Genomic DNA, 22062 nt, shown 5'->3' with positions numbered 1-22062 from the left:
TTTTCAAAGCCCTGCAATCATTTGAGGATGTGCTTCTACACCAGGTCGTCCAGGTGACCTCAGACAACATGGCGACGGTCTTTTATTTGAACAAACAAGGGGGAACCCGATCCCGGAAACTAGCCTGCCTGGCCATGCAGATTTGGGACTGGTGCATACCAAGAGGCATCACTCTTCTAGCAGTTCACCTTGTGGGCACAGAAAATACGGACACGGATCTCTTGAGCAGACATATCGCGGTCACACGAATGGGAGCTAGACCATCGGGTTCACGACATGCTATTTCACCAATGGGGCCAGCCAGACATCGACCTGTTTGCCACACAACAGAACAGGGCATGCACAGCCTATTGTTCCAGAGTGGGGATGGGTCAGGACTCGCTCGGGGACGCTTTCATGATCCCCTGGACAAATATGACTTTTTATGCTTTCCCTCCGATCCCACTCATCATGAGAGTGTTGGCAAAGATTATTCACGAAGGGGCCACAGGGCCACTGATCACCCCCTGGTGGCCACACCAGCCATGGTTCTCAACTCTCCTTCATGTCTCCCAAGAAGAATTTCTCCAACTCCCTCTTTTTCCTTATCTCATTACCCAGAGGGAGGGCATGATCCGCCACCCAGACTTGCTGTCGCTGAAACTGACTGCATGGAGGATACGATGACCAGCTGCGATACATCGGTATGGACACCACCAACCATCCCGGCCATTCCTGCACAGCAGAGTGTACACCCAGACCTACAGTATATTCTCAAATCTGTGCTACGACCATCTACTAGGAAGTCGTACGCGGCAAAATGGCAGAGATTCTCTAACTTTGCCAATTTACACTCGTTTCCGGCCCCCTCGGCTTCTGTTTCACAGATCCTTCAGTTTCTCTTTGAATTGCATCAGTCTGGACTCAAACCTTCGTCCATAAAAGTTTATACAGCAGTGATTTCACATTACTGGGGAACTATACATGGTCTCTCCATTTTTGCTCAACCTCTGATTAAAAGATTTTTGAGAGGATTGAGTAATCTGCATCCAACTATAAGACCTCTAATGCCCACCTGGAGTCTTTCAGTGGTTTTACAAGCGCTGACTCGATCACCTTTCGAACCCATGGCGACGATCGATCTACGCCTTGCTTCATGGAAGACTGCCTTCCTTGTTGCAGTGACTTCAGCCCGTAGATCTTCGGAACTCTGCGCCCTTCGGGTAGACCCCCCTTTTCTAAATTTTCATAAGGAAAAATTGGTTCTTCAGCTGGATCCGTCTTTCCTTCCGAAAGTCGCTACTTCGTTTCACATGCAACAGGAGATTGTTTTACCGGCATTCTTTCCGACCCCTTCGAATCCGATAGAGCGATCTCTACATATGCTGGATGTTCGTCGTTGCTTAGCCTTTTATAGGTCCAGGACTGAGTCTGTTCGGCGTTCCAATAGACTTTTTGTGAAATATTCGGAACATGACCGAGGCTGTCCAGTCACTTCACAACGTCTTCGAAATGGATAGTAAATACAATTGTCCTGTCTTATCAGTTAGCTAAGTTGGACTTGCCATCTACTGCAAGAGGTCATTCTACAAGAGCTGTTACTGCTTCTTTGGCCTTTGCATCAGGGGTCCCGATAGAAGATGTGTGCAGGGCAGCCATTTGGGCTACCCCGTGTACCTTCACCAGACATTATAGACTCGATGTCCGTGCCAGGCAGGATTGCTCTTTTGGCAGAGCTGTCCTTTCTTCTGTCCTTCGCTGATGACACCTCCCTCCTCCACTTGGGGTAAGCTTGCTATTCTACCCATATGTGTGATGCACAGAGGCCATGACGAAGAAGAGCAGGTTGCTTACCTGTAACTGATGTTCTTTGAGTGGCCATCTGTGCAGTCACACAACCCACCCTCCGACCCCGCTTGGTGTCATGGGTGGTCCGACTATTTTTCTTTCAATACTGTGATCTCTTTGCTATGTGTCGTACCACTACTGAATTGGGCTATGTTGTCATACTGACAGACCTTATTATAAAAACAAACATCGGTCTTTCGAAGACTGGAAAATGGCGGACACTCCGCTCCTTATATAATGCTAGGGGGGAGGGGGAGCGGAGTTCCCGCCAAAAACCGTTAGCTGTTAATCTTTAGGCCAAAGGCACTGCGCAGGCGCAGAACCCATATGTGTGACTGCACAGATGGCCACTCGAAGAACATCAGTTACAGGTAAGCAACCTGCTCTTCGATTGAGCAAGTCCAGCAACCCCTGCAGTAGACAATACTTATATTACTTCAGTTGCCATTTATAGTCTCCTGCTAGAGCAAACTTTATATTGCCTTTACTGAGCACATTCCCTTGCTGCTTACATGATTTCCACCTGCCATTTCTTTTGGCTGGCAACAATAGGTATGTCACCCTGTCTGTGATCAAATTTATATTCTGTGCCCTTAAAACTAGACAGGCATATGTTTAAAATATTTCTGGGGTTAAGCATCAGGGAGGGTGTTGATATATATCACTATATTAATTTGTTTTGCCAAGGTGAGTTGGAGCGTGTAGGTGCTCTGAATTTGGAACAGGAACAAACAATAGCTAGGTTGTTCTCTATTATAGATCAAATTTTGCCCTTTTCTCCAGATGCTCCAGGGTTGAAGAATATGTGGTGACAGATTTGGTAACTGGGCCAAGTAGTTCTTCATTGGGGGTAGAATATAATCTAGAGGCTAACATTAGTTTAATACCTGAAAAATATGAACACAGAATGTATTCAATGTAAAAAGACCTTTTCAAAAACAAGAATGGTGTTGGCTACATCATTTTAGTAAGCCACTATTCTTTTGATATAAAATATGTATAGAAAAATAAAGAGAAAGGTATGGAGAGACAGCATGTGAAGCTAGAGAGAAGTGGAACATGGAGAGAAGTAAAAGTAAGATTCACATAAAGCAAATCTTTGAATTTGCATAATCTTCACATGGAATCTCCCTAACCCTAACTAATCAAACCACATATTCTATCTGTCTCTGTGAAAATCATGGATCTGGCTCTTTCCAGCACCTCTGTGATACAAAACCTTGATGCAAGTCACAGGTTCTTAAGTGTCATTATGATTTTTGATCCTCCCAAGACCACCATCAATCATAGGTCATCTCTGTGTCCACAGATGTGCTTATGGGGTATTCTTTTGGAGGGAGGATAACATAAGAAAAACTGATGACCATCCATGTGGCTCTTACAGATGCATGTTTTTATGTCATGATGGTGTTGGCAAATTTGCCCCCCCATGCGCGCTTGTGTATGTTTGTGGTGGTGAAGAGAGAGGGTCTGTGTGTCCACAGAACTGCTTTAAAATTCTGAATAAACCAACAAGTTCCAAAAGTTTTAGACTTCTCAACTAGTTTTTCCATTAAATATTGAGCTTTTTAAAAAATACTGTACTTCAGGTCATTCTAAAATTTCAGCATAAAACCATAGTGGAGCAGAAATTATTTGTTAATGGTGCCATTCTTAGAATCATAGAACAGTAGAGTTGGAAGAGGCCAGAGGGCCACTGGATTCAACCTCCTGCTAAGTACTCTGAGATGTCTCCCATTCATCCAGTTCACAAAGGCAAGAATTTCTAACACTTGTCAGCTAAGCATACCAGCACATTCCTGAGATACCCTGGAAGAAGAATCTCTGAATTTCTATTTCTTCTGGAGCACTCAGTTGTTCTGGAGCACTCAATTGTTCAGGCACCTCTTTATTTTGAGGAAATTATTAAGTACACCAGGGATAAAGTAAGGTTAGGGGGGAAAAACATTTCTGCTTTTAATTAGTTAATTTTGGGTGGATGTTCTACATTTTTCAAGGAACAAATAATTAAAAAGGCAAATGAAGGAAATTGTGCTGCTAATAGTGGTTAGCAGACTTATCTATAAAAAAAACTCACCCTTTAAAGTTTAAAAACATTTGATGAAAAATAAAGGCAAAGCAAGAATCAGAAATATATTTTATTTTTCATGTTTTTATATATTTGTTATTACTGAAAATGACTGAAAAATAAAAATTAACAAAACACATCTCACTTAATCTATGGAAAACATAAATTTTGACAGCGTTTTGTTTAATGGGAAGAGTATTTTTAACCAATCTGCTTAATGTTAGAACTGATGATGAACGGCTGCATCTTCATACAAGGAGAAGCACCTACTTGTAATTTTCATATTTCATATCCACTAGGAAATTGTAGCAAAGGGAAAGAACTCTGGAATTCCAGATTTTGTCACATTCAGCAAGCTTAGTACCCAAACTAACTTACTTTCTTATACTAAACTAGAAGATTAAAGTGCCAGTGCTTATATATATATAATGGTCCAGCGAAGATTAGGACATTTACCACAGGATTATGTGTTCTCTGTCATTGTATCTCTCCTCATTTGTGAATTCTCTTCTTCTACACTGCTGTATTTGGTGCTATATACAGCTGTAACCAGTTTGGGTTATAACACCCCAAGGTACTCCTAAACTTGCATTTAGACCTCTGATTAAAATGGGATTCTCAGCAGTTTTAGGAGCATGCATGGGATTTATTTATTTATTTAAAGTTTTTATATGCCGTCCCCTTGCTACATAGCCTCAGGACGGCTCACATAAATAAACAAACAAATAAATAAGGCAATAACAATTACAATTAAAACCTGGAAACACACTGGCTGCACAATTAAAATATATAAATATTAAACATTATTAAAATACTTTTTGAATAAAAAGGTCTTGGCCTGGCGCCGAAAAACAAATGATGATGGCGCCAGGTGGACCTCTCTGAGGAGCGCATTTTCACACTGGCAGTGATTGCGTGTTATCCTGCTTTACCTCTGTTAGGTTCTGTGTTAGGCAAATAAAAGGGCAAATCCAATGGGCAAATCCAACAGATAAATCAATTAGGCTTGCAAATAATCCATAGAGTGGAATCAGTCAAGACAGGAATAGTCAAAATATCAGAAATAGTTAAAGCACAGTACAGGCAGTTCTTGGGTCCCTTTTCCACAGTAATATTTAAAAATCAGTGAGCTACATGGCAGTTCGTTCATAGTGGCTGTTTGTAACTCAAGACATCGTAATGTGGAACCTGCCTGTATTGCCAGGCAAGAAGATGGTTTTCAAGAGAAAGGCACAATCGTGATCAGAATGCAGGAGAGTAGTTGAGCAGAAACATAGTCCAAAATCATCTGGCAAAAGTCCTGCTTGTGAAGAGGAGGCTTTCCCTTTTGAGAAGTATTCTTTTATAATCAGGCCCTCCTTTTCACTGAAACCCTACATGTGCCCATGTGTGTGAGACTCTCATACTCTGGAAAGGAATGACTCCTGGCTGTGCCCAGAGGGTATCAATGTGGGCACCTGTGCTAGGGATGGAGGCAGCATGCCATGCTGGGAAGAATTTCTTGAGGGAGTGTGTGTGTACATCTGTCTGGAGAAGTTTCTTGGCTGACTGTTGGGAATGTGTTTGTCTTGTAGCTGTAGTGGGGATAGGAGACAGTGGAGCAAGGAAAGTCCAGGATAAGATTGGAGCAAAGCAAAGAGCAAGAGACAGAATATAAGAGATGGGCTTATCAAAGTGAGTACCTTGTTGGCGATGCCTGCATGTGGCCTGTGTGCTCCTTACACATAACTTTCAAAAGGAAAGGCACAACAGGTTCAACACGCCAGTCAAGTAAACTTCTGTGACCAAGCAGGAGCCCCAGGTATAGCTGTTCTCAAGGTCACTGCTACTACAGGCAGCTCAGTATACTGTCCCACTGCTACCAAGATTACAAAGCTGCAGGTGGTCACCTGAAGGCAATGTGCAGAAATGGAAGAAATGGGGGGAAAATGAGTGCAGGGCAGCCAATCAGAGTGCTGCAAGTAAGCAATCATCAGACAGACTTTGATAGCAGCATGCCCAGATAGGAGTGGCAGAAGTGATGTTGGTGGCAGTGGCCGTGGTGGTTGGTTTTTGCACAATACTCAATTTGTTTTTCCCTGTGTTCCTCAAAAACCAAACATACCATATCGTGGTTGCTGGATTCAGACATAACAACAAGCCATACTACCACAGTTTCCACATGGCTTGTTGATACATCTGAACCCTCCCAATAGGTAAGCCACAGAAACCATAGCTTAGTGTGACATTAGGATGGAGTTCAAATTCATTTAGTCAATGTAGAATTTGAGGGAACTTTAGTGGAAAAGCTGAAACTCCTTCCACAGGCTATTAGGCATGAAGTATACTTAATTTATGATTGTATAGCTTTATAAAAAGTGTTCTCTCTTATGTAAATTACTGTCGAAATGTTGATGCAAGATGTTCTGTGCTTATAACTGAGATTTTACAACAGAAAAATAATACCTGGGAGGTGGTTAAAGAGCAGGAATAGCTAACTGGTTGTCTGTTAGTAAAGCCTACTTGGAGATGCCAAGTTCCCTACCAGTGAGTATGGTCAGATACAAGTGCAGCTTCTTCAGAGTGGACATAATCTGAATCTGACCTCCAGGCACACACCCCCTCCAAAAAAAGGTCTTATTAGCAATTTGGATTTGGAGAGAAACAGAAATCCTGATAGAGTGTCTGCAAAAGTTGACATTGTTCTCAGGTTTTTCTTAAAAAGAAATTGCAAAAGTGGGGAAAGGCTGTGCATGAGCTCTAGCTTCTCATCTTTATGAATGTTTGCATAGGAATACCAGAAGCTGTCTTGAGGAAGTTTTGCCCAGTATTGATGACACAGACTGGTGGTGGATTTTAGGCAGGAGTTTTTCATTCCCTAGCTGGGAAAGGTAGGGAAAGACTTGGGACCTTCTGTTTGCAAAGCAGGTGCTATACCACCGAGCTACAGCTCTTCAGGCCTTTGAGCAGAGATGGTGAAGTAATCTATTGCAGAACTGTCTCGGTGCAGTGATATTTCTTAGCACTCACTTGCTGGAGCTAGCATATTGTGGGTGGCAACTTATATATGTTTAGACCAAAAAAAAAAAAAAAATCCTACAACTCCCAGCATTCCCCAGCCAGCCATACTGGCTGAGGAAAGCTGTAGGGGCCTTTTCTGTCTAAGTGTACCTAGTGTAACTTTGCCTTGAAAGAGCTTTTGTGGAATGTGCATCAATGGGTGCTTGTTTGGAAAATGATGGATGCTTCTGTCCTCCTGGGGAAATAATTAGGGCTAAATCAGTTGGGTACAAACTGTTTTGGAATAGGCTGGAGATGGCATGCAGCTTGAAGTATCCACCTTAAAAATCAGTTATTTGGATAGGAAATGAATTGGCTTGCTTCTACAAAATGGTTCTAGTAAGTATTCATAAATGCCTCCCTGTTACTATAAATTAGTATGTGCACATTTATTGATATGTGCATCCTCTTTATTGACTGTGCATATTGATTATGTGTAAGTGGCCACCCTACCTTGTTAGTATGATTGCAGTCTATTTTCTGTTTTCTTGTGAGCTTCTGTTTCCTTGTGAGCCGCCAAAGGAGCCCCTGGGCTATGGGATGGAATACATATATAATAAAATAACCTAAAGCTACTTAGAGATACCAAGAGGTTTTCATGTAGTCAAAATAATGCCAATATAATGTGTATCTTTTTATTTTTTGAAAGGTGGCTATCATCCAGTAAAAATTGGAGATCTTTTCAATGGTCGATATCATGTTATCAGGAAATTAGGATGGGGACACTTCTCGACAGTCTGGCTATGCTGGGATATGCAGTAAGTTATAACACACTTCTTTCCCTTTGCGTGTGAGCATGTGCATGTTATGGTGCTCTATTGGATTAATTTTGTTCAGAGCAATCAAAAGGTTATTAAAGATACATGAGCATTTAATTTCTGTTTGCAGGTTAAGCAAATATGTCCCATTCATGAATAAGATCGGGAATAGAATTCGGAATGTAATCAGGAATTTTTTACAGTGCACATTTGTGTGTCTGTGCACTTATACTAGTAAATGTATGCAAATCCTCATTTTCACACTTTAACCTATGGGGGGAAATCCACATTTTTTGGTTGCAAAAGATGTGCCTTTTTTAAAATTGTTTTTTTTTTTTTTCAATTGGGAAAAAATGTGCACTTTTTAAGAGTCCATTATCGTAATACATTTGCATTTTTTCCAGTTGAAGAAAAGATATGCATATAAGCTGAGATATGCTTCAGGGAAAAATTTAGAGATGTCAGCAAGACTGAATGCTGTGCTTGTCTATCTCTAGATAGAATCTGGTTGCTGTTATATAAAAGTTTCCGGTCTATCTTTTGTATGCAACATTAAAGGAACATTAATATAATCTTTTAGTTTAGTCAGATTTTTATTTTGTAACACTTGAAAAATTGAATGCTATTGACATTTCTTCAGTGTACTTATCTAATGCATAAGCTTTGAAAAGAAAGCAAATGTACTTTACAAGGGACAAGCACGGTAATAGTATTATACTTTTAGCTGCTAAATACTCTTCCTTCAAATTTTATTATTGAAAGTTGGTAACTGAAGAAAGGTTAAAGCTATCATTTATTCACATGGATACTGTTGAAATGCTTAGACCATTTCTTCCAAACTTTCACTTACTGCAAAGTGGGAAGAAGCATTTCTTCCTATTGTTTTTAAGTAGGAAAAAAATGGCTTACTTCTGATAGCTTGTTTATTAACTTGTTATTTTAAAGGGGGAAACGTTTTGTTGCAATGAAAGTTGTGAAAAGTGCTCAGCATTATACAGAGACAGCCTTGGATGAAATAAAATTGCTTAAATGTGTAAGTATTATGACAATACCCCATGCTTAGTGTCTGTGCATATGTCATTGTTTACACAAAAGTATAATTTTATAGTTTAATTTTTATTAGAATTTTGTAAAACAGAAAAGCAAAGAATATAAGGCATTTTTAGTGTCCATAACAAAGATGTTTAAAACACATTTTCCAGTGTTATTGTTTCTGTGAATTTGCTCAAGTAAACTCTTTTCATCTTTGTTTTTAGGTTCGTGAAAGTGACCCTAATGATCCAAATAAGGACATGGTTGTACAGTTAGTTGACGACTTTAAAATTTCTGGCACGAATGGCATACGTATCTTTTTCTTTTCCCTTACTTCCTGATTGTCTAATACTTTGGTTTTAAAACAAGGAAGCCTTGTTTATGTCTTTTAAAGTAAATTACTGGACTAACAGATTGATTTTTCAGTTGTGCTCATAACTGAGGTTTTACATGTGTTAGTAATACATTACAGTACTGAAAAGACTATCTGGATATCTGGACTGAAATGTGGTAGGCTAGAAAGCTATATGTTTTAAAGAAATACTTTGCGTATATAAAGCGATAAATTGGTCACTTTATGGTTGCTTCTCAAATGAAAGATTGCCTATTATTTTTATGGCATGTGTTTTTTGTAATACACATATGTGTATTTTTGCCTCTTTGAGTATATTAATTTGAATCTCAGATTATTTTCTGATAAGTTTCTCTTTTAGGATATTTGGCCTTTCCTGACAGTACTGACTATATGAAATGTTTATGATCTGATCCATGAGTGCTGCAAATGCAGCTAACAGATTATTTTAATAAATAAAACTGTCTGCAGTTCCATTATTTTCTGTGCATCTCTGTTTTACTATAATAATATCTAGAATGAAATGAATAGCTATTTGATTTGGAAAAAAATTAAATCTCATGGTTGTCATTATAATAATTTTTAACTCGTTCTTGGCATTCACTTATAAAGGATAGGAGTGTATACATCTTTGGCATTGATGAATTCAGATGAATGACAAATAATACTTGGCGTTAGCAGCTTCACCAGCTAATAAAATAATGTATTCCTGATATATTAAACTTTGTTACTGATTCAGGAATAAAATCCATAGTATATCTTAATTACTAAGACCTTTATTCTTTCTCTTTTGTCTGAGCCCTTCCTTTACTATGTGTAGATAATGTGGGCTATAGACACACACCCAAATGATCATCATTTCCACTTTTGACAGGGCCTACTTTGGAATAATTTCTTTCTCTGCCCCCTTTCAGCTCATTCCAGGCAATTCCCAAGCATACCTCTGCATTTACACTAAGAGGACTAGTGAAGTGGGAGCGGAAGGATTGGGGAACGTGCAATGCCAGGCATGATCCCTTAGCCCTAGTTTAAGGGACCTGCACCAACCTTATATGCGCATACTTTAGCAGTGTTTATACCATTATGAGTTAGAACATGGAATATTTACTTGTGTGGTAGTCTGATAAAGATGAAATTTCATGAAAAGCTAATGAAATTACTTGCCATTTATCCTTAATTAAATCTCAGATGTCTGTATGGTTTTTGAAGTACTTGGACATCACCTTTTAAAATGGATAATTAAGTCCAACTATCAAGGCCTTCCTATCCGTTGTGTAAAAAGCATAATACGACAGGTAAGATGTTAATAAGGTACTCATAGAAATATATTAATATTTCTTGTGTGAAATACTATAACTGTCCAGCAGCCTTTGGTGGGATTACATTTTTTAGAAATCTTCATCTTGAGCCAGAAGAGGGGTGTTGCTTGTGCAGCTCATGGGGCTCAATTTTGAGCAAGTGCCCATTAACACTGAGAACACTCACTAGCAACTCCAAATCAGGACTGCTGCAAAGTGGTCTCAGTCCGGGAGCTGAGCTCAGGAAATTGGATGGATTTCCACCCCTAGGTGGATTGCTCAGACATCCTTCCTCTTAATATGTATATATTACTGTACTTTATATAGTCCAACAAAGTGGCATATGTGCACAGATGTGCTCATACTGTGCTCCCCTGAAGATATTTTTTCATCAGTGAGCTACCATCCAGTGGGAAATAATTTTAAATATTCAGGGAGAGAACTTTGCATCAAAATAAATTTGTGCTTGTTTCTGGTATTAAGTTTTACAGCACTATCTCAATGCATATCTTACGAAGAAGAATGGTCCACTGAGTTCAACTGGGGTTACTTCCAGGTTGGAATCAGGTTATACTTTTGATGGCTATGATACATGTTGGATACATGTGTTTAATGTTTTTAAGTGCCAAAGATATACTTGATCAAATTAAGTAGAGTGGAATATACTTTAGTTAACATCTTTATTAGGAGGTGCTGGGAATATGACTTGCTTTCAATATAACTAAATAATACACTGTCAAAAGGTGGACAATGGTTTGAATTTACAGAAGCTTACTAGACTGCTTAACATCCCCTTGCTTTAATCAGTTAATATCCTGATTAATTTTTTTCTCCTAGGAAATTCTGGTTTATCGTTGCTCTAGAGTTGCCTTTTTAAACAATCAAATGGCAGGGCAGTATGAATTGACAAAAAATAATTTCTTTTAAAAAGACATAAAACATTTTGTCTGTAATGCATGAAAAATTTCAAGGGCTGAGTGGGGCCATCAAGGACAGAATATTTTGGAGGCTATTAATTTATAGGATCTCCTTAAATTGGAGATGATTTGATGGTTTGTAACAAAACAAAGTGAATGAAAGTGTAATGTAAATTGTAATATAACATCTTTCAGTGGCTCTTAGATATTTTTTAAATTTCTAGCACATTTCAAGAAAATGAAATTTTAACAGTTCATAATAACATTTTGTAACATTTATCAATTTTCATGGTTTGGCTAAAGTTTTTTTTTTTCTAAAATATAGCTGAGGCAATTGATATAATGCATCTTGGTTCTTCTGCTTTTATGCATGTAAATTGTTGTATTTTGGTGAATCTAATATATCTAAATGAAAAGTAGAGATTCTCCCACTTACTAATCCTTGCTAATAAATACAGAAATTCACCAGAATTTATGTATGATACTTCCTTTACCTGTCCTTTTCAAGTGGAACTTAGTGTCAGCTAAATATTGCTCAGGAGATGCAAGAATACTTTCTGGAAACCTTTTAAGTTGAAAATCAACCTTAAAGGCTACAGTTGAAAGGAGAACAGCAGCAAGGATTTTTTTACTGTTTCTTAAAATTGCTTTCTGCTCAGCTGCTTTCCCATCTTTCTGGCAAAGAACAGCATGTCATCCTCTGCTCCATCAACCCAGAAAAAAACGTTTTTGGGGCAACAAGCTAAAAGAGAAAGTGTAAAGCAGCCTCTCCTCCCAGCTCCTCTTCTGTTCTTGGTTGCAGCCCCAAGGGTGCTTGCTTATTTAAGAAAAGTCCCAAACACAGTGGAGACTGGGGTATCCTGAAGCTGCTCCAGCCTTCTTCCCTCCTCCTCTTTCACTGGACCAGCCAGCCAGGTGTCTAGTGAAAATGCAAAGTAGAAGGAGCATTTTGGAGTCAAATTGCTGCTCCAAGTTTGGGGCTAATGGACATTCCCATGGGGTTGTGCTTTAAATAAATAATACAGTATCATACTGGATTGTAGCCGGTAACTCCTGTAAATTTTTAAAATGTTTTGCAAAAGAAGGCTGAAAAATGGGAAATCAATATCTGTTCTATGTTTTCTTATTGATAACTTTGGGTCTGAAGGCTGTTGTAAGCCTAATTAGTGCAAGAGATTTTTACTTTTCTCTTGCATTATCTTGCAAATTATTATCTTCATTGTTTTGTAATCAGGTACTGCAGGGTTTAGATTATCTCCACAGCAAGTGCAAGATCATTCATACAGATATCAAACCAGAAAACATCTTAATGTGCGTGGATGACACCTATGTACGTAGAATGGCTGCAGAAGCTACAGAGTGGCAGAAAGCTGGTGCTCCTCCTCCTTCTGGCTCAGCAGGTACAGTTGTAAATTCTTACATTCAGTAAGTAAAACCAGAGTGCAATACTCGCTGTGGTAATACTTAATTAGTTTTAGTTAATGGGAATAATACATTTAAACATGGCTACTTTGAATGTATAAAATGTTATTAACAGATGAATAATGTATAAGTAGTATTCATTTTGCCATAGGAAAGCAGTCTGTATTTCTCCTTCATATACTTTTGTAGTATTCAAAGGAAGCTTAATTACAGATTTTCATTGCACTGGGTTTACAGTAGTAGGCATCATTCACAACAGCTTGCATTAGCTTTAAAGATTTGGCTATTTATCTGCTCTGTCTGCTCATTCACACGTGGAGATTCCTCTTTCAGAAGCCTCATTTACATATGCACAGTGCTGAGAGAGAGGGCACTAAGCAACACGCATATATTGCTGCATGTAATTGGGTTCCTAAGTGTTCTTTCAATTTCATGGCTTTTAGATCTTGAAAATAGGCATTTGAAATGTACTAGCAATACAGAATCTTAATGAAATATGCCTTGAGCTGAATTAGCTGCCTTGTTCTCCCTATTAGATATATGCATTCAGCACATTTGTCAGTATCACATCAAGAAAAAGTAATTGACAGTTTTATGCCATCCTGCCATGCCCATTTCATAGCCTATAGGCTATGAACTGTATTACTCTGCCCACCTAAACTTAGCTTTTCTTCTGTGGAGGTGGGTAAAGATATACTATAACATTAAGTGTGATGTCAGAACACAAGAAACAAGTCTGAGCAGTTAGCTTTAAATGGTTTGTATACTGGATGTTTTTAGTGATACATTTGTTCAAAATTCTTTGGCATGGCAATGAGATCATTTTTCTATGGTTATTTAAACCTGCTTTCTAGGATTAATATCTAGTAATGTTTTATAAAAAATAACAGGATTGTCTAAGAATGAGAGTATTAACTGGTTTAGAAGTTCAGATGGTTGCACAAGTTCATATTTTGAGGTTTTTCAACTATCATTATGAAGAGCTTTCCTAAGGCTAAGAAGCTTAAACATGTTGGTGTTGATCTGATTATAACTGCCACATCAACAGCAACAAGGTACCTGGGTCTGAATCCTAAACAGTCTTACATACATATAATAAATGATTTACGTGCCCCATTTTCTTCTTCTCTACACTTTTGCAAGCTAAAAGAAAGAATGGCCATCAGCCATCAGTGGAGATTTTCTGTATGTTTCTGGCTATTATATAGAATGTATATATTTATGTATTTGACTCTAAGTTTGTTCGTTCTCTCTCTCTCTCTCTCTCTCTCTCTCAGTGAGTACAGCCCCACAGCAAAAACCTGTAAGTACTCTTTTGTTATTATTGAGTTTGTGATTATTTTGTTTGGAGATTTGAAAGTTAAATTGCTAGTATTTTAAATATCATGCATACATATCTGTTTACAAATTTGTGTGTAATGGGATCCTTTGCATAAAAGTGTTATACTTTCCACAAGTTTTTTATTATTCTTATAGTGAAATTATTGAACACAACTTGTAGTAAGTATAGATATATTCCTGAGTTTGGGACTGAAGATAGGATAAGGGATGTTTTATGTACGGAGTTGCTTCCTCTCTGGAAGTAGAGAGCAAGCCTGCAGCTTGTTTTGGTGCTCAGCTGCTGAGGTGCTCTGAGTATCCTGGCATCTGAAAGGCACTCCTAGCCCTTGTTTCCCACTTGAGTCTTCCCTCCAGTTGGAAGCTCAAGAGTGGTTCATATATAATACTGACTCACTTATTTACACCATGGGTTGCTAAATTCAGACATGTTGTGATGTGTGAATCTAACTGCTGTAACAAACCATAGCAACCCAGAAAGAGAACCCATGAGTTGCTGGGTTGTGAACTCTAGGTTATTTAAACATCAGTTGTCATTACATATAAACCCTGAGCCATGGGTTCATGGGTTGTTTTCCTAAGCTACAGTGAGTAGAAGGCAAGAAAGTAAAACAGAAACTAAAACCACAGCTAGCCCAATTGCTCTATATGTCAGCATTACAGTACTTCAAAGGCATTTAGGATATGGGGAAGGAGAAGGTAGTGGAAGGGGGAAACAGACAAGTAAGGGATTGAGAAAAACAAAGCAGATTTTGTTCAGCTCTCTGTTCAGAAATCCCTTGGGATGGGCAACAAACTGTCATTTGAATAAATTGTTTATTAATATTATGCATGAACCAGTGTAGTGAGTGGCCAAACCATTATGCTTTATTTCTATTGTCTTCAGTTCTCAAGTTACAGGCATCTCTATGTGAGACATTTATCATATGCTTGTGATCCCTCACTCATGTAAATTTCCCCCTATGTTCTCCAGCCATTTTCATGGCATTTTTTTAGAGTGAGAAAAGTCAACTGTTAAATTTAAAGCAGAATGAAACTGTTGTTATCACAATTCTGTTATATTGCAGCCGTGCCTCAGCACCACCTTTTGGTTGGATAATGGAATATATATAATGGTAGAGAAATATACCGCATTTTTCCATGTATAAGATGCTACTTTTTTCTTAAAAACATTTACTTAAAAATGGAGGTGCATCTTATACATGGGGGGGTGGTGAGGTGGGATGCGGGGGGCGGCGAGGCGCTGCCAGGGGGGATGGCAGCAGCTTGCTTGCTGGAGATGGGTAGGAAAAGTGGGGGGGGGTATCCTATACTTGGGGACGTCTTATAGACGGAAAAATATGGTAATCTCCACTGCAAAAGAAAGGGCACACTTTTTCTCCTGCAAAAGTAATGAATCAAGTTAATAACTTTTGCAGAGATGCCCTTTGTGTGTGCAGAATTCCACACATGACTGAATAATAATTGCATGCATTTCTTTTGTTAATATCCAATAGTTAATTATTTTTTTGTTGAAAACCACTATCTGGTTATTTCCTTATTTGGTTAAGCTGATGATTTTCACTTACCAGTATCCAAAATTCTTCTGAAATATCCTTTTTTCCCAAAGGCTATACTCCATGTTTAATGGTAAATTGCTTTTGAGGCATAGGAGGGGGTTCCAAAGGAGTTTGTCAGGCCAGCTGGTAAGAAGGAGAAAAGTTCTGCAAAGTTAGTACCCAAAGTCCTGCAGAGTTAGCACCCAAATCCTGTGAGACCATTGCTGCAATCCTCCCTCCGCTTACCTAGGAGTTATTGACTAACCTCTGATCAACATGTATAGAATTATACTGGTGCCATTTTTATTTCTTGCCATTGACCTCACTGAAATAGCATCCTGTCTACAGTTTTGTGGCAGTAGTTTTCCTATTATAACATGGATAATTTCTTGCAGGATTGCAAAAAATTGCTAGTGTTTACAAAAATCAATCTAAATACCTGAGCAAAAATAATCCAATACATACGTTATATTATTTTCAAGGTGTAACTAATATACATCTGACAGTACGCAACATTTTAAAAAATAGGCTAATTAACATTACCTTTTCCCAGCTGATATAGAATCTCATATGAGACATTGTCTAAACTGTTTTGTGTACTTTTTACAAAAAATGTAAGCAGATTGATACTGTGATGCTTCCCATCCCATTGTTGGTGGCTTGTGGGCATTAGAATGGGGCACTGGAACATCTCCGCTGTTTCAGTTGCACAAAAGAAAGCTGCTGCTGAAGGGGTGGCCTCCCACCTCTGAAATAGGATACTTTGTGAATGAGGAGGAAACAGTTTTGAATTCACTGGATCCCAAATCAGTCTCTTCCAGCCTACTACTTTGGAACGGGTATAATGAAAAATACAAAAACAAAAACCCCAAAACCCCAAAACCCTCCTCTTGGCTGGTGTGACCAGCACAGCTTGGAATCCAGCTGTGGATGTTCTCATCTGCTCCTCCCTGGCCCCATTTTGAATTGCTCTGCTCAGCCCTTTTTCCTGTTGAAGTATAATTTTATGGGTCCATAACTCCACAGTGATTTGAGGAAAAAAATAGGTTTTGACCGTCTTGACAGTTGCTAGAATTAGGGCACTTATTGAACAGGAATGCTTGAAGACAGATGAGTCATTCAGCATATTAGAAAAGCTTTCTCACAGAAGGCAATGATGATCTGTGTAGCCTGAACACTAGGTTTAATATAGTTGCAATGATTTTATATAATGAGAATAATGGTTTCTCTCTCATTATGTTATATCTCTTACAGCAGCAAATTCACTGTGGCTCAAAGCTATTTTATCTTCTGAATTGTGTATTGAGTTTAATTTTATGGAAAGTTCATTCTGCAGTACCATGTATTAGTATTCTCAGTTCACTCATGTTGGGCATTTGTGTCATAACTTTACCTCCCATTCTAGATGTTTTTAAGGAGCATAAGTAGTAATTAGTTCTCTTAATGTTTTTAGATTGGAAAGATATCTAAAAACAAAAAGAAGAAACTGAAAAAAAAGCAAAAGAGGCAGGCTGAACTGCTAGAAAAACGTTTACAGGAAATCGAGGAATTGGAACGAGAAGCTGAAAGGAAAAAAATAGAAGAAAATGTAACCTCTAGTGTACCATCCAACAATCAGGAGGATGAGTACCATCCAGAAGTCAAACTAAAAACAGTTGAGTTGGAGGAGGTAGCAGATGAAGAACCTGGAAATGAAGATGGTAAGGGTTGGTTGTTTTATTTCCTGTTTAAGAAAAAGATATGTCTAGAGAAGCCATTACAAACATGCTCTGGTACTTGGTTTATTCTAGGTTGATGTTATAAAGACATTGGGCAGAGAAAAAAAGGCTCCCTAAAAATAAATCTGTGAATTACAGAACGATTTATGCCATGTAGCAAATTGCTTTTGAAATGAAAGGATGTAAACAGCATGGAAAGCAGCTTTTTAAAGTGAAAATTCTGTCGGGCCAATGGAAGTGCTTTAGGTTCCTGCCTCAAACAAATGTAACACTGGGTACCTATTGGGATAATGTTCTGTTGCCTTGTGTCCTCCTCTGTGTGACTTTTATTCTTCTTCAGGATTATATGGGAGGCTATCCAAAGTTTGGCCCTTGTTTGCTGGACAAGTTATGCCTTACCATGTTGCTCATCTCCTTTTCCTCTGCTATTCCTTTCCTGCTTTGCACAGTTCTTGCACACAATCTTTGGTAAAGCTGTTGTTGTCACCGTTTAATTATGGTGGCTTTTACTTTGATCATTGTTGTTTGTCATATTCCAGCATGAGCACTTAGATTATGCACAAGCCAGTCATGACCACTTTTTGGAGTTTATTTGAATGCCATAGTTGATCAGCAGTCTTGCATAATAAATTGTAAAAGCAGTGTAGCTCTAGATTTTCAAGCTTTTTATAGGTACATTCTGAAGCTTTTAATGTACTTTCAGAAGAAATTATGCTGGTAAAATTCCTGCCAAATGCCTGTATATGTAGAGGAAAGTCTTTAACTGGTACTGAAATGCAGACTTGGCTTCATGGGGGAGAGCATTCACAATCAGGGTGGGGCCTTTCTCTTGTTTTTGGCCTCCAAAACATCTTCAGATATTGATTGGGCCTCAGATATTGATTGGGCCTTAGATATTGATGGTAGTCAGTAGGTAGATTTATACCAGGATATGGGTATTACACTCCATCAGGTATTTATAGGTGGTACCCAGCACCTTGAATGGGTCTTGGAAACCCAAAGGCAGCTGGTTGAAGTGAACCAGAATCGGTGCTTCATGCTTAGACTGTCTGGTCTCCACTATCCATCTGACCACCACATTTCCCATACTTAGCAATGCGAAAAGCAAACGTTTTGACTATATGGTTTTGAATATAGTTGCAGAAGGAGATATGTGACTGGGAAGTTGGGTGTACCACCTGCTTAGATCACAGTGCTTTATGCAGAGTGATGCAAAAATTAAATGTAGTTGCTGCAGAAACCTCCAGTCTTTGTTGCAAGGGCAACTGCAGAAGGAAACATCCACTGATATATAAAAAGCATTGCTTAACCTAATAGCAATACAGAAAGTAAGTCCTGAAAGGTAATTTACATAACCAGAAATATGTACTATCTTTTAATTCATTTTGCAAACCAAGATGAAATAGTTTGTTAATTATAAAGGGAACTGAAAGTTTGAATATGCAAATAATACTTTGGGAGTCTTGCCACTAATGTTTTTAAGATCATAACTCATCCACTGAGAGAATGTAAACTAATCTATATATCCCTAAGGTGAAACAGAAGATCAGGATGAAAAGGAAGACACAGAAAAGGAAAACACAGAGAAAGATGATGATGTTGAACAGGAACTTGTCAACTCAGAGTCTACAGATCCCACTTGGATAGAATCTCCCAAAACAAATGGTCACATTATAAATGGTCCTTTCTTACTGGAAGAACAGATTGAAGATGAAGAGGAGGAAGAGGAAGAATGCCCAAATGCTGAGCAATATAATCTTGATGAGCCAAATGCAAAAAATGATTACAGTTATAGTAGCTCCTATGAACAATTTAATGGTGAATTGCCAAATGGACGTCATAAAATTCCTGAGTCACAGTTTTCTGAATTCTCAGCTTCTGTATTCTCTGGAGCTTTAGATTCTGTAGCCTGTGGTTCAGCTATTTCTGAAGAATCAACTCTAACGGAAAGAGAGGGAAGTACTCCATCCCATGATAGGAGCAGGACAGTTTCAGCATCTAGTACTGGAGACTTGCCAAAAAGTAAGCATTTTTCTTTTAATGTTCTGCTGATCAAATTCTGTTTAGTAAGAAGTATATGAAGTTAAACTTAGAAAAGGTGTGTCTGCATTGGAAGGCAGAATAGGAAACATAGTGGCATTGTGAATATTTGTGTGCACACATGCGTGTCAGATGTATTGTTAAACTTTGCATTACATAACTGTTCTTTGCCAGTTTTAGAAGTGGGTTTCCCTCTTAATAGCACAGCAATGCTTTGTTAGGGCTGGAATCCAAAGAACGATATAATTTGTGCTGTGCACCAGAAATGCTGTCAGGCTTGTACTTCTTGAGCAGTAGCCTGCCGGGTCATATTGCAGTAGTCGAGTGGGCATTCAGAAGCTGTTTGTGACACGACATGGAGGTCTGCTGTTAGTAAAAAGGAGGAAAGAGATGAAATCACACTGGGGTATCTCATGCTCTTGGACATGTCTTAAAGTAGTGGTATTGATTCCAACCTAGGATGTGAAGGCACCTCAGGCAATAAATGGTACTGTTGCCCATTCTCTTGCTGTGTGTGTGTGTGTGTGTGTGTGTGTGTGTGTGTGTAGTGTATGTTATTTCATTTTGGTCGTATACTGTGTATTTCTCTAAAGTGTTTGCAATGCTGCATTTTGCCTCTTATATAACTGAAGCAGTTTCTGAGTTGCCATTCTGGTTCACAGCCATTTTAAACATTTTTTATGCATTTTAAGAAAGGGTTTGTGGCCATTCATCCAAATTTTATTTTCATTTTGCTGTCTTGGAAGTTACTCTTGGAGCCACATGAAGCAAATATTTCTTTTGGAATTTACATAGAGTGATTCCTGCTGAACCACAGAAATAGATGTGGATATTAGAGTCCTTAGCAATGTGTGGAGATGTATAGTTAGTGATGAGCCATGATTTTGGAAATGAGGTGCACATCAAAAAAGTCTGATACATTGAGAACCAGGATGTTTCCCAGATTACCAGATATTTCTAAGAGAAGACTAAGAATTGTTGAGTACGTATCATGCTGTGCTGTTCAACAGACACTCCAGGAATTCACAAACGCTGTTTTTTAATTTATTTGGATGAGCATATCACCACTACCACCACATTTATATCCCACTGTTCTTTCCTCCAAGGAACCCAAGGTGACTTTCCTCCTCCTCCGCCTCCTCCTCCTCCTCTATTTTATCCTCACAACAACTGTGTGAGGTAGCTTCATGGTTGAGTGGGGACTAGAACCTGGATCTCCTGGGTTGCAGTCCAGCATGCTAACCACTACCTCACACTGTAAGGGGTGGTTCAAGTGGAGGGGGGTGTTTTTTGGGTTCTGGGGTTGTTTTTTGGGGTTGGATGGAGGAAATAAAATGTTTTGTTCCTCCACTTCCACAGAGAATAAAGTATCATGACTCCAGTTCCTAACCTTGAAAAGAGTTCTGGACAAAGGAGAGCCCCCATACTTAATTTGTATCTCTGATGCTTGACAGTTATATCATTTACTGAAAAGAGCAGCCTTTAGCTGCACATGATGCTTGTTCTGCATCTGGATGGATAATATTCCCAGTTTTTAATATTCAATTCTACAACTGCACAATAACAAAAGAATACAAAATAGCAAAAGTGTTGTAAGAAACAGACAGCTTTACAGTTGTTCCAGTAATTGAAAAAAGGCAGCCATTTTGCCAGAAACTCTACTATTCAAGACAGTGATGTGCTCTTTTTTACTAACTCCCTGCAACCAGTACTTGATGTAATCCCGGATACTCAAGTCAGCTTAATCCCAACCATTGTTTCTCTAATCTGCACTTCAACCAGGAATCCAGGTAAGATCTTGTTTTTTCAAAATATTTCTGTTGCTGTTTGTTAGCATTGAAGTTATTGGATGCTAGGGGTCTTTGACTGTGAAAGGAATCTTACTGGGAATAAAATAAATTGCTCTAATAATGATTGCTTGGGTAGCCATAAAATATTCCTCTCCCATAGTATGGATAGGCATAATGAATGCAGCTTTGAAGAATAGAAAACAACTGTTTGTTACAGTTAGAGACAGGATGAAATTTATCTATGTACATTGTTAGTCATGCAGAGCACCCTTGAATGTGCTGTGCTTTATTCAAAACAATTTGACTGGAAATAGGTGGTTGGGAGACAGGGTAGGAGAGTGATTTATAGGTGTCTCCATGATTATCTTCATTGCATCTAATAATGTTTCCTTTTTTTCTCCTGCATTTGCATGATGGACTGTTAAAAGGATATTGGCTGTATGAAAGAAAGAGGAACCAAAAGTGGCATAGGAACTGCAGTGGGCTAGCCAGGAATTGGTAGAATCCTTGGATCATGGAACAGAAGAATTTCACTTGCAACCTAAGAAAAATGTTGGGAACTGAGTGTCTGGTTGGTCATAAAAAGGAAGAACAAAAGAGAAGATCTGGGCCATGAACAGCCAAAACAGAGGAAGCAGCCTCATTTTATCTCAGTGTTTGATGCCCCTTGACTCAATTTATATTCCTGCAAGTTTTCTTCAGTCAGATGGTTCGGGTGTAATGGCAAGATGGCCTCTATCATTCTGCATCTGCAGCATTAATTTTGGAAAAGCAAGCTAGACAGCCTCAATGAGAATATTTGTCACTCTGTGCCTTCATGTTCTTGTACTACTGGGCCTATTCATAGGATTAGAACTACTCTGGTGGCACAGTTCATATTGTTTCACCATCATTGTCATCGTCAGGGTCTCTAAAAAGAAGAATG

The 22062-nt window shown here is 38.7% G+C and overlaps 1 protein-coding gene across 10 annotated transcripts in view; it reads left to right on the top strand.

Annotated features, from left to right (window-relative positions):
- SRPK2 (SRSF protein kinase 2) overlaps positions 1-22062 on the top strand; it is a 121235-nt gene that overhangs the window by 83200 nt on the left and 15973 nt on the right. For all 10 annotated transcript variants that reach the window (XR_006414001.1, XR_006414000.1, XM_044423241.1 and 7 more), the window contains exons 4-11: positions 7584-7692; positions 8638-8725; positions 8949-9036; positions 10265-10371; positions 12526-12691; positions 13991-14016; positions 17043-17289; positions 18841-19329. Coding sequence is in view for 8 of the 10 variants with exons in the window: in XM_044423241.1 (XP_044279176.1) it covers positions 7584-7692; positions 8638-8725; positions 8949-9036; positions 10265-10371; positions 12526-12691; positions 13991-14016; positions 17043-17289; positions 18841-19329 (1320 nt within the window). In the remaining 2 variants the exon portion in view is untranslated. The remainder of the gene's footprint in view (positions 1-7583; positions 7693-8637; positions 8726-8948; positions 9037-10264; positions 10372-12525; positions 12692-13990; positions 14017-17042; positions 17290-18840; positions 19330-22062) is intronic.

Source organism: Varanus komodoensis, unplaced genomic scaffold (genome assembly GCF_004798865.1).
Source record: "Varanus komodoensis strain SLA01 unplaced genomic scaffold, ASM479886v1 scaffold13_3, whole genome shotgun sequence".
NCBI classification, from domain to species: Eukaryota; Metazoa; Chordata; class Lepidosauria; order Squamata; family Varanidae; genus Varanus; species Varanus komodoensis.
Note: the sequence above shows the minus strand (reverse complement) of the source record. Positions and strands in the feature narration are given on the sequence as shown.